Below are 12,163 nucleotides of genomic sequence, written 5' to 3'. Positions count from 1 at the left end.
ATACAGTAAAACAGTAATAAACAGTAATTACTGTTTACGTTATTTTATATTTTTTAAAGTTTTTTTTAGCATATATAACGTTATTTTCTTTTTTTAGCATGTATAATGTCAATAGTAATAAATAGTAATTATTATTCACGTTATTTTCATTTTTTTTAAGTTTTTTTTAAATAATCTAAATAATAATAAAAGTTTATTCGTCTTTACAATAAATAAATAAATGAGTAATAAACAGTAATTACTGTTTAAGTGAACAGTATTTTGATATGGACGTTGCTACGTCCACAGATAATTTCAACAGAAAGCGTCTACCGAACACACAAAATCTTTTTTTTATTTTTATTTTATCTTTTCTTTCACTATTTTTTTAAACTGTGTAAATATTTTTTAAAATAAAAAAAAACACATATTCATTTAAAAACACTTACTTAATCATTAAGTAAAAAAAAATAAAATAATAAAAAAAGTTTTCGGTAAAGAATTTAAATTAATAATCTTTCATCATTATTAATTTAAATACTGATTTAAATTAATTTAAATATATAATTAACATATAAATATTATATCATAGATAAATTATCAAATTTAATTTATAAAATACTAATCTTTCATCATTAAATAAATGATGAAATTTTGTTAAATATTTTTAAAAAAGTAAAACTATATAAATAATTAAAATTTTAACATAATTTAAATATGATAATATTCTTAATTAACTAAAAAAAACTAATACAACTACCGAAAAAGTAATCCGAAAATGTGTCCTGAATGTGTATTTTACTTTTTTTATTTTTATTTTCTTTTTTTCATGTATATTTTTAATCATCATAAACATTTTTTAAAAAAATAAAAAATTTACAACTTCTTTAATCACTAGGTAAAAATAAATAAAAAATAGGCAAACATCCTTTGGACGTTATTACCCTACTGCTAGTATATATATATATATATATATATATATATATATGAGTAAATCTTAATTCTCATCATCTCATGATATGATATTACATGATTGAAGATTATTTAATATATTTTATTTATAAATTTATTATCTAATGCTACATCATGCAATGATAAGAATTAAGATGATGACTAATATTAAAAAAAAAATATTTATAATTTGCATAGTTGGTGTCAAAAGTTTATACAAAAAAATTAGGTAGGTCCCTAGTCTAGTATAGTTCCCTATCTATGATTCTGTTATTTACTAAAAAACATATTAATAAAATATAGAAAGAATTTCTTGTCAGAGTAGAAAGTATAAGTGCAATTTTGAACATTTTGCTTATCCACAAAGTAACAACCGTTATGATTTGATATTTTGATCGGTGAATTATTTTTCAGTCATTCATTGAATGATACAACATTCAGCTAATGTATTTTTAAATGTATTTTTAAAAGTATTACATATCGTTTGAATTTAAAGAGTGTTTTATCTTATTTTATTATTATAATTTTTTAAATTGTTATATAAAATATAATAAATTTTTTAAATTGTTATATAAAATATAATAAATTTTTTAAATTTTAAAATAATAATATTATTAAAAAATAATAATATAATAATATTTTATTTAAATTTTAACTATCATTTAAAATCATTTCATTACCAAACCCGGCTTAAATATTGCTAAAAGAAAAAAGAACATCTCCAAGCAAGCACGCACGTGGCGGAATGCAAAAACGACATGTGAAGAAAATCCAGACAGTGACCTGTCCCTGTTGTGTACATTCGGTCGAGAGATGCATGCATAAAAAGCCATCCACGTCGCCAAATCCAAAATTAAAATGCCCAACTGATTGAAAATTAATAAAAATAAATAACTATCGAGCCCTGAACTATTTCTTCCCACAAATGGCCGCCGCACCAGCAACACCACCCTCTTCTACAGCCACTACCATTATCACCTTAGCTCTCCCCAAACCATTTCTCTCCTCCAAATTGCCCTTCCGCTTCCACCAATTTACCCCTTCCTGCCCTTCCAAGGCTCTATCTTCTTTTGCTGTATCTTGCTCCCTAGACAGCCGGGCTCTCCAAATGCCTACGGCTACTTCTCTCCTTCAGAGACCCGATTCCTTCGGCCGCTTCGGCAAGTTCGGCGGCAAGTATGTCCCCGAAACCCTCATGCAGGCCCTCTCCGAGCTCGAGTCCGCCTTCCACTCTCTAGCCGCCGACGAGGGCTTTCAGGTTCTTTTCACTCCTCCAATGTCCAATCTGTTTTGGTTCATTTGTTTGCTGGGGTTTGGTTCGTTGGGATGTTTGCGAAGACTTTTTTTATCGGGAGGAAAGTATGAATTTTCGGAGCACATTGATTTGTAAACTGCGGACCTTTTTTATCTTTCTTTTCGGGTTCCCCTCATTTTCCCGGATACCAAATAGAGAGTTATAAATAGAGGATTGAGATTTCCTTGTCCGAGGGCTTCATTTTCGTGATTTTTGTATCGTTTTGACGTGTTATCGAAGTAATGCATTGGTGTGAGTGTAATGAGACGCTGAGACCCAACTTAACTGTGTATAGCAATTTTGAGGGCTTGATAATTTGCCACAAAAGGAACCAATTTCTGCCTTTCCAACAAAATTCCCTAGTTTTTCAAAGCTCAATCAAGCGAGAAAGTATCGAGCATTATTGAAATACATTACTCCTAATCAAGTGTCTTGGGGGAAAAGAACTCTAGTTGTGAACTGTGCATGAATTTATGTACATGTGTCGAAGTTACTGTATTGTGAGCTAAAAAATAGTTGATATTGCAGAAAGAACTGAACGCAATCCTTAAAGATTATGTTGGAAGGGAGAGTCCTCTTTACTTTGCGGAGCGGCTGACTGAGCATTATAAGCGTCCAAATGGTGAAGGCCCGCACATTTACCTTAAGAGAGAAGATCTGAATCACACGGGGGCTCACAAAATCAACAATGCTGTTGGCCAAGCTTTGCTTGCCAAGCGATTGGGGAAAAATCGGATAATTGCTGAAACTGGAGCTGGTCAGCACGGGGTCGCGACTGCAACTGTTTGTGCTCGGTTTGGTTTGCAGTGTATCATTTATATGGGTGCACAAGATATGGAGAGGCAAGCACTTAATGTCTTCAGAATGCGGCTTCTTGGGGCTGAGGTCTATTTGTCATAGTTTTCATCCTTTGATTCTTTCTGTGATGTAGCCTAATTGATGCATTGACTGTTCTAATCCGTCGTTTAATTAACTGTTCAATACAGGTTAGAGCAGTTCATTCTGGGACAGCCACCTTGAAAGATGCTACGTCAGAAGCTATTAGGGACTGGGTAACTAATGTTGAGACAACTCATTATATTTTGGGATCTGTTGCTGGGCCACATCCATACCCCATGATGGTTCGAGAGTTCCATGCAGTAATTGGTAAAGAAACCAGAAAACAAGCACTGGAAAAATGGGGAGGGATGCCAGATGTTCTGGTAGCATGTGTAGGTGGGGGTTCAAATGCCATGGGAATCTTCCATGAGTTTGTTGATGACAAAGATGTTAGGTTGATTGGTGTGGAGGCTGCAGGCTTTGGATTGGACAGTGGTAAACATGCTGCTACCTTGACAAAAGGAGAAGTGGGGGTTTTGCATGGAGCTATGAGCTATTTATTACAGGATGAGGACGGGCAAATTATTGAACCTCATTCCATAAGTGCTGGGTAAGGCACTTGATATGACTTTTGGTCTGGCTTTATGTTGTATTTATTTCTAAATTTTGGACACCTTTTTCTTTATGGCTAATAGCTTGGACTATCCTGGGGTTGGACCAGAGCACAGTTATTTGAAAGATACGGGCCGTGCCGAGTATTATAACATAACTGATGAGGAAGCATTGGAAGGTATGCCATCTTTATTTTTTTTCAGGTTTGCCCCAGGTCGAAGCTGCTCTTAAGATCCTCCACATTTTATTCCCCTTAACTCGTTGTCTTTGATTTATTTTGTACATGCAGGTTTCAAGAGATTGTCGCGACTAGAGGGCATAATCCCTGCGCTGGAGACATCTCATGCAGTGGCTTACTTGGAGCAGCTGTGCCCTACTCTCCCCAGTGGAACCAAGGTTGTGGTTAATTGCAGTGGCAGAGGAGACAAGGATGTTCATACAGCTATCAAGCATTTGCAGATTTAGATGGTACTCTTCATGTATTCCTATCCTTACTCTCCCAAATGAAATAAAAGGTCGTGGTTGATTGCAGTAGCAGAGCTATCAATCAATCATTTCCAGATTTTTACGAACACCTTTGAATAAACATTCACATCTCAAATAACAAACTTTCATTAGAATAATACAGAAAAGTTCAATTAATTTTAGATTAATATGAAGAAAAAACAAATGCATTTTCTTTTTAAATGGTTGTTTATATGTAGATTCATTCCCATCCCTATAACATTTATGAATTTAATATAATCATGTTGCGAACCCAGGAAAATAAAATATTGCAAACTCCCTACCAAACCAGCCCACTTGAAAATCTGGAAAGATTTGGTCACATGGGGATGTCCCCTTCAATGTGGAAAGATTCCTCACTAAAGCCAACTTGTGATCGGGCCCTCCAATCTGCCAAAAGCAGATGCTGTTTGTGTCTTATTACATCAAGGGATACCTCCAAAACTACTCTCAGAAACATCTCCACCAAGTCCATTGTCGGTCTACATCTGCAATATTGAGGCCTGATTGGCAATAATCACAGCTTCCAAAATGGAAGTTGGAATTCGAACCCCCTTCTCCAACTCACAGAAGAAACAAAAAAAAAAAAAAAAAAAAAAAAAAAAAAAATTCTTGAACACAAAATACCAACAAATTTTAGTGCAACTGAACATTGAAATTGCTTGTTTTTCCATAACGGACAAGGACTTGAGGAATTATCCTTGTTTATTCGAAAACTCTCCTAAAAAGCCGCCATTACTTTACCCTTATGGCAATAAAACTGTCTCCAAAACTAATAATTATCATCTACAACATGACAAACAGTAGGTTCATTTTGATAACAAAAAATAAAAATAAAAATAAAATAAAAATCAAAACAAACAGTGCTACTCATGAATTCTGAAAGCAGCTCAATGTCAATGCCCCCTGCGGCCAAGAAGCAAATCTTGATAGCCACTCTCTTCGATTCTAAATTCGAGAACCCAAGACTTCTTACTGCTTTGCCTGTAAATTTGAAAACATTTAATTAGATTTTAATAAATCTCAAATGAATGTAGGCCCCGAGTTGTATAATGTGAAAGGGAAGAAATTAAGCATATTCCCATAATTTATGGCAACGGTCAACTTCGGTGAGAAGGACCCCATGCTATGCTTTTACAAGAGGAGGGGAATATACGAAGGTATATCCTATAGTTTTAATTATTAAACTGAAATAGGCAATTTGTTTAGACCGTCCGCACAACACGAACTCACCAAACACCTAATCAACGATTGGTAGCTAAGACCCAACCCTAAACAAAACCCCTAACACTACGAAAGCAGCCTTTAGTTCTACCCCATCCATGATTTATTGAGTTAGCCAACCGCATAATAAGGCTCCAGAACTGCTCTGGGTAGGAGACATGACATGGTTCCACCTAACCTTCATGCCATGCATCTCTATGCATTAAGAAGTAGGTAGCTACCACAACAATTAGGGATAGATTTTCTGTGTCGGCCATTGTTCTCTCTCTCTCTCTCTCTCTGTGGATATCTCTAATGTACAATCAATCAAGTGAAATGAGAATGAGAACAAGCAAAACTTTGTCCAGATTACAATCAGTCCATTTAGGGTGTAGTAGTCGTTTGATATGATAAAGATAATAATCAATTATGAGCAATCATGCTCAACTCATAAACAGAACAGGGAAGTACCTGGGAATACAAGAAGGTTCCAAGAACTGCGATCGCAGCTCCAAGAGCATTGACGGGCTGGACTGGTGTGTGGAAAATGATGATTGAGGAGACTATGACAGATATACGTTTCATGGTGTTTCCAATGCTGAATGTCAAGGGAGAGATCTGGTCCAGGGACATGTATGAGACCTGGTTATAGAGATGATAGAACACGCTCTGCGCTGCCAACCACCTATCACGCACAATTAACACCCACACAAATTACAATTAGTCGAAAAGGAATCCAAACAGGAAATACAGTATATACATTCCAGGGAAACCTCGTAAAACATCAGTTAACAAGTAATTGAAAAAACAAAAGGATCTAAGGCACCATGAGTATCAAACACTGTCAATCATATAACAATCCAAATAATATGCATTTGACTATCACAAAAAACTACATTTTTTCTTCTTTATTGTCTTCAATTTATCTTTTCTTGTCAGAGCATTGAATCTGAGACCTACCCCAATCCGAACCTAACTTTTATCACATGAGCTGAAGCCTGGGGCTAAAAGAAGTAAGCTTTTCTTTTGAATCTGCAAATAGTCTAATATGTTGGAAATCGTGAATTTATATAGACTGTTTCAGGCCCCTTGATGCTATATGGAGACAGCATTATCATTCAGATGACGATTCTAGACTCCTTCCGGTACAATTCAAAGTCTTGAGCATGAATAACAGAAAGAAAATAGATTTATAGACAAGCTATCACAAGTTGGCTCACAGTTTCCTAATTACTCGGGAGGAATTAAAATAAAAAAAACTGCAATTATCGTGCACCTAAAACGTCTAGGTGAGAAGGAGAAGGCAGATCTATAATCTCCAAAAGTGAAACGATGGTATGAAACATATTGTTCAACCCAATATTACTTCAAACAATTGATTCACCATTCATCCCCGTAATCTATCATGGGAGACCACACACATATGAAGTAGACTGCAACTGTGCAACCAAACAGAACAAGGACATCTAAATTGGTAGTTGTCAAAAAATTACCATACGAATTGCGGACCAATTTGAGACATGGCTGTTTGCCAACCAGTTGCCCACATCTGTGGTCCCTCCACAGCAATGGCAAATGGTGTGAGAATTAAAAGGGATAACATAGAAAGACAAGCATAATAGTTCATTCCACTAACGGACTTTCCCTTCATGCCTCTCTTTGAGAATATGTTTCGGAAGACAAATGCCAAGTTTGATATCATGGCCCCCATAAAACCTGAAGTAGAGAAAGTCAACAAACCAAATTCAGGGTTCTGAAAACAAACCCTAAAAGAAAATCAAGAACAACTACACCAATGCATAAAACGTTCTCCAAGGCACAAAGTATTCCAAAAACAAAACAAATAGTGTCAACAACTGACTGGAGATTCCTGGGTTGGAAAAATAAACAGCAAGCAAGTTTTGCATCTTATGATGGATATGGAAGACATACAAAAAAAAAAAAACCTTAAATCTTCAAATTGAATGCTGACAACAAAAGGGCCAAGGGGTAATATATACAATTTATTTTTTTTTATACAAGACAAAACAGATATCCTGCGACTTAGCCTAACTAAACAAAAGTTTTTGCGTTCTGCAGTCCAAAGTTAATGTCAAGAATTTGGGGAGTATCTTTTTCTGCCTATTCTAATCAGCTAGACAAGATATATATAAATACACATATATAAAGATATATATATATATATATATATATATGTCACAAACTAAATATACATCAGGAAAAGAAGAACAAATAATAATGCAATACCAACATTCTAAGATAATAATTGCAAGAGTTACAATATATAGTTTGTTTTTGTACCGATCATGTTGAAGTTGAGCTCAGTTACAGCAGCAAGAGCACAACCGCCAATAATTGGAATGAGTGACAGGTAAACTGGCACCGGGAAGCTCTCACCCAACAGGAATCTTGAAACCAATACACTGAAAGCAGGCTCACCACTCTTGATGATGTGGGTGAATGAAACTGCAACCTTTGACATACTCACAGTTGCCGCAACATGACCAATTGTATGCGCCACAGCAACCTATTGAAAACGAGAGAGAGACTGAGTTCACAATCCTTTAAAGAAAGCCAAAGAATTCAAGCATCGCAATAACCCAAGGCATATGACGAACTCTAGAAACACCAAAACCCCTAATTGTGTGTGCTTTGTTGTCAATAAGATGTGGCTAAATGGAATCATAGTTTATGAGTTCAGAGCTTCCACCACTAAAACCCCCCACAAAGCTGCACTAAATTCAACAACTTGGGCCTACTTGGATGAATAAAGTCATTTTCTTCATGTATTACACCACACAACATAAGCACACAATACAAAAACATCACTTTCTTTTTTCTTAACTTTCTCGGCAGCCAAACAGAAGGGCAATTTTCTAACTTTTCATAATTCAAACAAATATATGCAGGATTACTAAAAAAAAACTAAAAGATCAAATGCGAAACCACATAAAGAGGCATACATACTAAAAACTTCATTTTTCTTTCCATTCACTCTACTTTCTCACCAACCAAACAAAACCGAGGTTCCCACTCACCGGAAACAAAGTCTTCCAGAACTCAAAATCGGTCTTCGGTGCCTCGGCTATCCTAGTGGCCCAAGAGATCAGCATCATGAGAGAACCACAAGCAAGCGAGAGCGTCGAGGTCAGCCACGGGTACGGGTACGCATTCAAAACCTTCTTGTTGTAGATATTGAACACTACGTTCAAAGCCCACCACGTTGCGAAATAAATTCCGATCTTCACCTTATTCACCGCCTCCGGCTCCACTGGCTTGACCGGCTTCGCGCTGTCCGCCGCATCGTAAGCCTCGCATTTGATCGGATCCCTCCTAGCTTTCAAACTCAGATTCTCAGCCGAAGATAAATGCAGAGGCTTCGAAACCGATAAAGAGAATCCCTGTGGTTTACGAAGAACCGGCAAAAACAGCGAGGATCGCTGAATCGGGTGTGCTGGAGACCTCTTCCGAAGAAACAAATCGGACCCATTGATCGTCGTCGTGACAGATTGTTTCACGGAGCAAATCATGGTGTAAAGGATTCCAAATAGGTTTTCTGGATATCTCGCACAAAAAAAAAAAACAAAAAAAAAACGCAAAAGACGATCAGCAAATAATAAAAAAAATATACTTGGAAGGAGATCAATCAGCTTTTAGAGAGTTGGAGAAGGGAAAGCCAAAACCTTTACTATGACTTTTAAAAGGATTTTCAAAAGCTTTGGTTTGACCTAAAGCCCTGCCACGATCTAATAGAACTCGATCACAAAGAAGGATCAATACATAAACTATGACAGGCTGAGAGTGATATCTGGTGGAGATTTATAAACAACAAAGAGCCAGGAAGCACCGTAGACGGTTATTGGATTTTCTTTCTTGCTCTCTGGTGACTGGTTGAGTGGCTTGATCGGGTTGGTGAAAATTTTGATGGCCTTTGAGATCTCTAATGGGACTCTTCTCCGAGATCTCAGTCCAACCAAACCTTTATGTTATGTTATTTAGTATTAACAAATAATTCAGACTTGGTGGTGGTGTGGAACTCTTTTTGAGTAAAAAAGTAGTGTTGGATCGAACTCTCTCGCTGTTGGAAAAGGTGTAGAGAGAGAGAGAGAGAGAGAGAGAGAGAGACAGGAGTTTTGGAAACTGTAAGGTTTAGCTATGCTGTGGTAATGTGCAGAGATTGATGGTTTCAGGAACCAATAGCATATTGCCACGTCTGCAGCACGATGCAGATTTCTTATGTTGCCGTGATTTCAGTCGGACGTTGATATATGATTGTGTAAGTATCCAAGTTTTTTTTTTTTTTTTAAATAGAATTTATTATTAAAAAATTAATTTTTATATAAATTTTATATTTATTTTTTAAAAAAATTGAGAACGCTGTATTTACAAATTCTATACCGCAAATATCGAGTCATTTGAATTGAGAAATTGTCAATCTATTTCATCTTATTATATTTTATTATTATAATTTTTTAAAATTTTTATATAAAATATAATAAATAATACAATTTATTCAAATTTTAAAATAATAATAATATTAAAAAATAAAATTTTATTTAATTTTTAATTTTTATTTAAAATTATCTCACGTTTTCTCATCTACCTTACTTTCAAAGCAGATACGACCTAAAAGTATTAGTATTGGATTGACCATCATATTTTTCAAATTTTGACTAATATGTAACTTTTTCATTTTTAACTAATCATTCAAAACTTGAAGTCTACATTGGATTAATCATCACACTCTCTATAATAATAAAATATTATTATTTTTTATTATTTATATTTTTTTAATTAATTTAAATTTTATTTTTATAATCTTCAATAATATCCAACAATCATATTTATTTTCATTTTCACAATCTAATAATATATAATATAATAATTTCATATATATATATATATATAAATGATAAAATCTCATATGAATAAAAGTCTGATATTTATAATATAATAATCTCAAAAAATACTTTTGAATTTGTTATAATTCTTTTCATATTTGAAAATAAGAATAGATTTACTGTAGCTTATAATTTAGATAAAAATAATTTAATTAATTTAATATAAAGTAAATATAGATAATATTTGTTAAATTTAAAGATAAAAATGTATTTAACTAATTTAATACCAACACTCTAACAGAGATAACTATAGAGACCATAGCATGGATTCATTGGATTGGATGCTGCCCATCTACCTTTCAGCAAAGTACGAGATGGTGTTGGTTTGGTCTTCTTTGAGATATTTCTTCTTCTCTCTCTCCTTGCAAACCGTGACGGTATGGTCAAACAAGATTTTTTTTTTTTTCCTAATGTCTGTTTAAAGAGAAGGGGATGATTCTTCAAGATCGATAAGTCATCGAATTTTTTTCAAAAAAAAAAAAAGAATTGCGGTTGAATCGGTTTTCTTATTCGTACAAATTCTTTGCGTAAATGTAGGAGAACATCTGTCAAAATACATAATAAGTGATTAAAATATTTAATTTTATTATTTTAAACGTAGTATAAATATAATGTTGCATTCGTTCTTACGTCAAGAGACACGTGTTTTGTTCGCGGGGATAAACAAAAAGCATCAAAGTTTATACCTTTGATATAACTATGTCTCACTATTTTATTATTAGACGATTAATATTGTTTTAGTTCTCGTTTTTTTTTACAATTTCTCTTAACTCTATCACATTTTATTTAATCATTATAATTTTATTAAATTTTTATATAAAATAAAATAAATAATTTAATTTTTTTAAATCTTAAAATAATAATAATATTAAAAAAATATATTTTAACAATATTTTATTCAACTTATAATTTTAATCTCAACTTAACTCATCTATAAAAATAAACGAGAGCTTAAAATCCTACAAAATCTTAAAAATTGGTTATAACTTATCAGCTTTTATTAGATATATCATCTGTAAAATTCATCCATTCCTAGAATTATAAACTCTAATTTTTTTTTTTTTTTTTTTGCAAAAGAATTATAAACTCTATTGGTTTGGGAGAAGAAAGGAATTATAATCCTTGTACGAGTGCTCATTTACAAAAAAAAAATTTATTCATCATTTTTTTTATCATTTTCTTATTATTATATAATATGATATTAGATAATATGTTTTTAAATAAAATATAATAAATAATTTTTAATAATTTAATGTTGATAAAAAGATAATATGAATTTGAATAATGAGTAATATTAATCCACTTAAAAATGATATATTTTTTTTTCCAATAAAGAAGGGTATGTATATTTTAATTTTTAAGTTCATTGAATAGATGTAGATTTAAGAGATAATGAATGAATTGAATACTCTCGGGAAAAAATTGAATTGAATATTGAAGTTGATAAGACGTCGCATCACAATGATTCACAAAGGATGCGGGTTGAACTTGACAGCTCATTGAATAATGGATCAGATTAAATTATTTATTTGGAAGTGATAATTTAAAATATCAGACATCTCATTTGGATTGGTTTGAATTTATAAATAAATTAAGATGATTTATAAATAATAAAATAAAAATTAAATTATTTATTATATTTTATGTGAAAATTTTAAAATATTATTTTAAAATTTGAAAAAAATTAAATAATTTATTATATTTTATATAAAAATTTGAAAAAATTATAATAATAAAATATGATGAGTTGAAATAGATTTTAAATACAAACGAGGCCTAAGAGTATTTGCATTTGCTAGTCAAATGTAAGTAAAATTCAAAATATAATTAAGTTTTGTATAAATCTGTATTGGACTACTTAAAAAATTCTTACTTAGACTTTGAACTACATAATTCTAAA

The 12,163-nt window shown here is 32.8% G+C and overlaps 2 protein-coding genes across 3 annotated transcripts; one reads left to right on the top strand and one right to left on the bottom strand.

Annotated features, from left to right (window-relative positions):
• The first annotated feature begins 1,786 nt into the window (after positions 1-1,786).
• LOC121234308 (tryptophan synthase beta chain 1-like) lies at positions 1,787-4,186 on the top strand. The gene is made up of 5 exons (XM_041130203.1): positions 1,787-2,188; positions 2,753-3,109; positions 3,211-3,653; positions 3,739-3,833; positions 3,945-4,186. The coding sequence occupies exons 1-5, from the start codon at positions 1,856-1,858 to the stop codon at positions 4,118-4,120; spliced, it is 1,404 nt and encodes a 467-aa protein (XP_040986137.1). The 5' UTR covers positions 1,787-1,855; the 3' UTR covers positions 4,121-4,186.
• A 613-nt stretch (positions 4,187-4,799) lies between these two features.
• On the bottom strand, positions 4,800-9,598 carry LOC121234309 (glucose-6-phosphate/phosphate translocator 1, chloroplastic-like). Of its 2 annotated transcripts, none has more exons than XM_041130205.1 (6): positions 9,046-9,598; positions 8,401-8,918; positions 7,664-7,889; positions 6,856-7,078; positions 5,834-6,047; positions 4,800-5,143 (listed from the first exon to the last, which is right to left on the bottom strand). In XM_041130205.1, the coding sequence occupies exons 2-6, from the start codon at positions 8,890-8,892 to the stop codon at positions 5,132-5,134; spliced, it is 1,167 nt and encodes a 388-aa protein (XP_040986139.1). In that variant the 5' UTR covers positions 8,893-8,918; positions 9,046-9,598; the 3' UTR covers positions 4,800-5,131. The 2 variants fall into 2 exon arrangements, with proteins under 2 accessions (XP_040986139.1, XP_040986138.1); XM_041130204.1 differs by having other exon boundaries at positions 9,210-9,452.
• Between the last annotated feature and the right edge of the window lie 2,565 nt (positions 9,599-12,163).

The sequence above is a fragment of the Juglans microcarpa x Juglans regia genome, chromosome 6D (assembly GCF_004785595.1).
Source record: "Juglans microcarpa x Juglans regia isolate MS1-56 chromosome 6D, Jm3101_v1.0, whole genome shotgun sequence".
In the NCBI taxonomy this organism is placed as follows: domain Eukaryota; kingdom Viridiplantae; phylum Streptophyta; class Magnoliopsida; order Fagales; family Juglandaceae; genus Juglans; species Juglans microcarpa x Juglans regia.
Note: the sequence above shows the minus strand (reverse complement) of the source record. Positions and strands in the feature narration are given on the sequence as shown.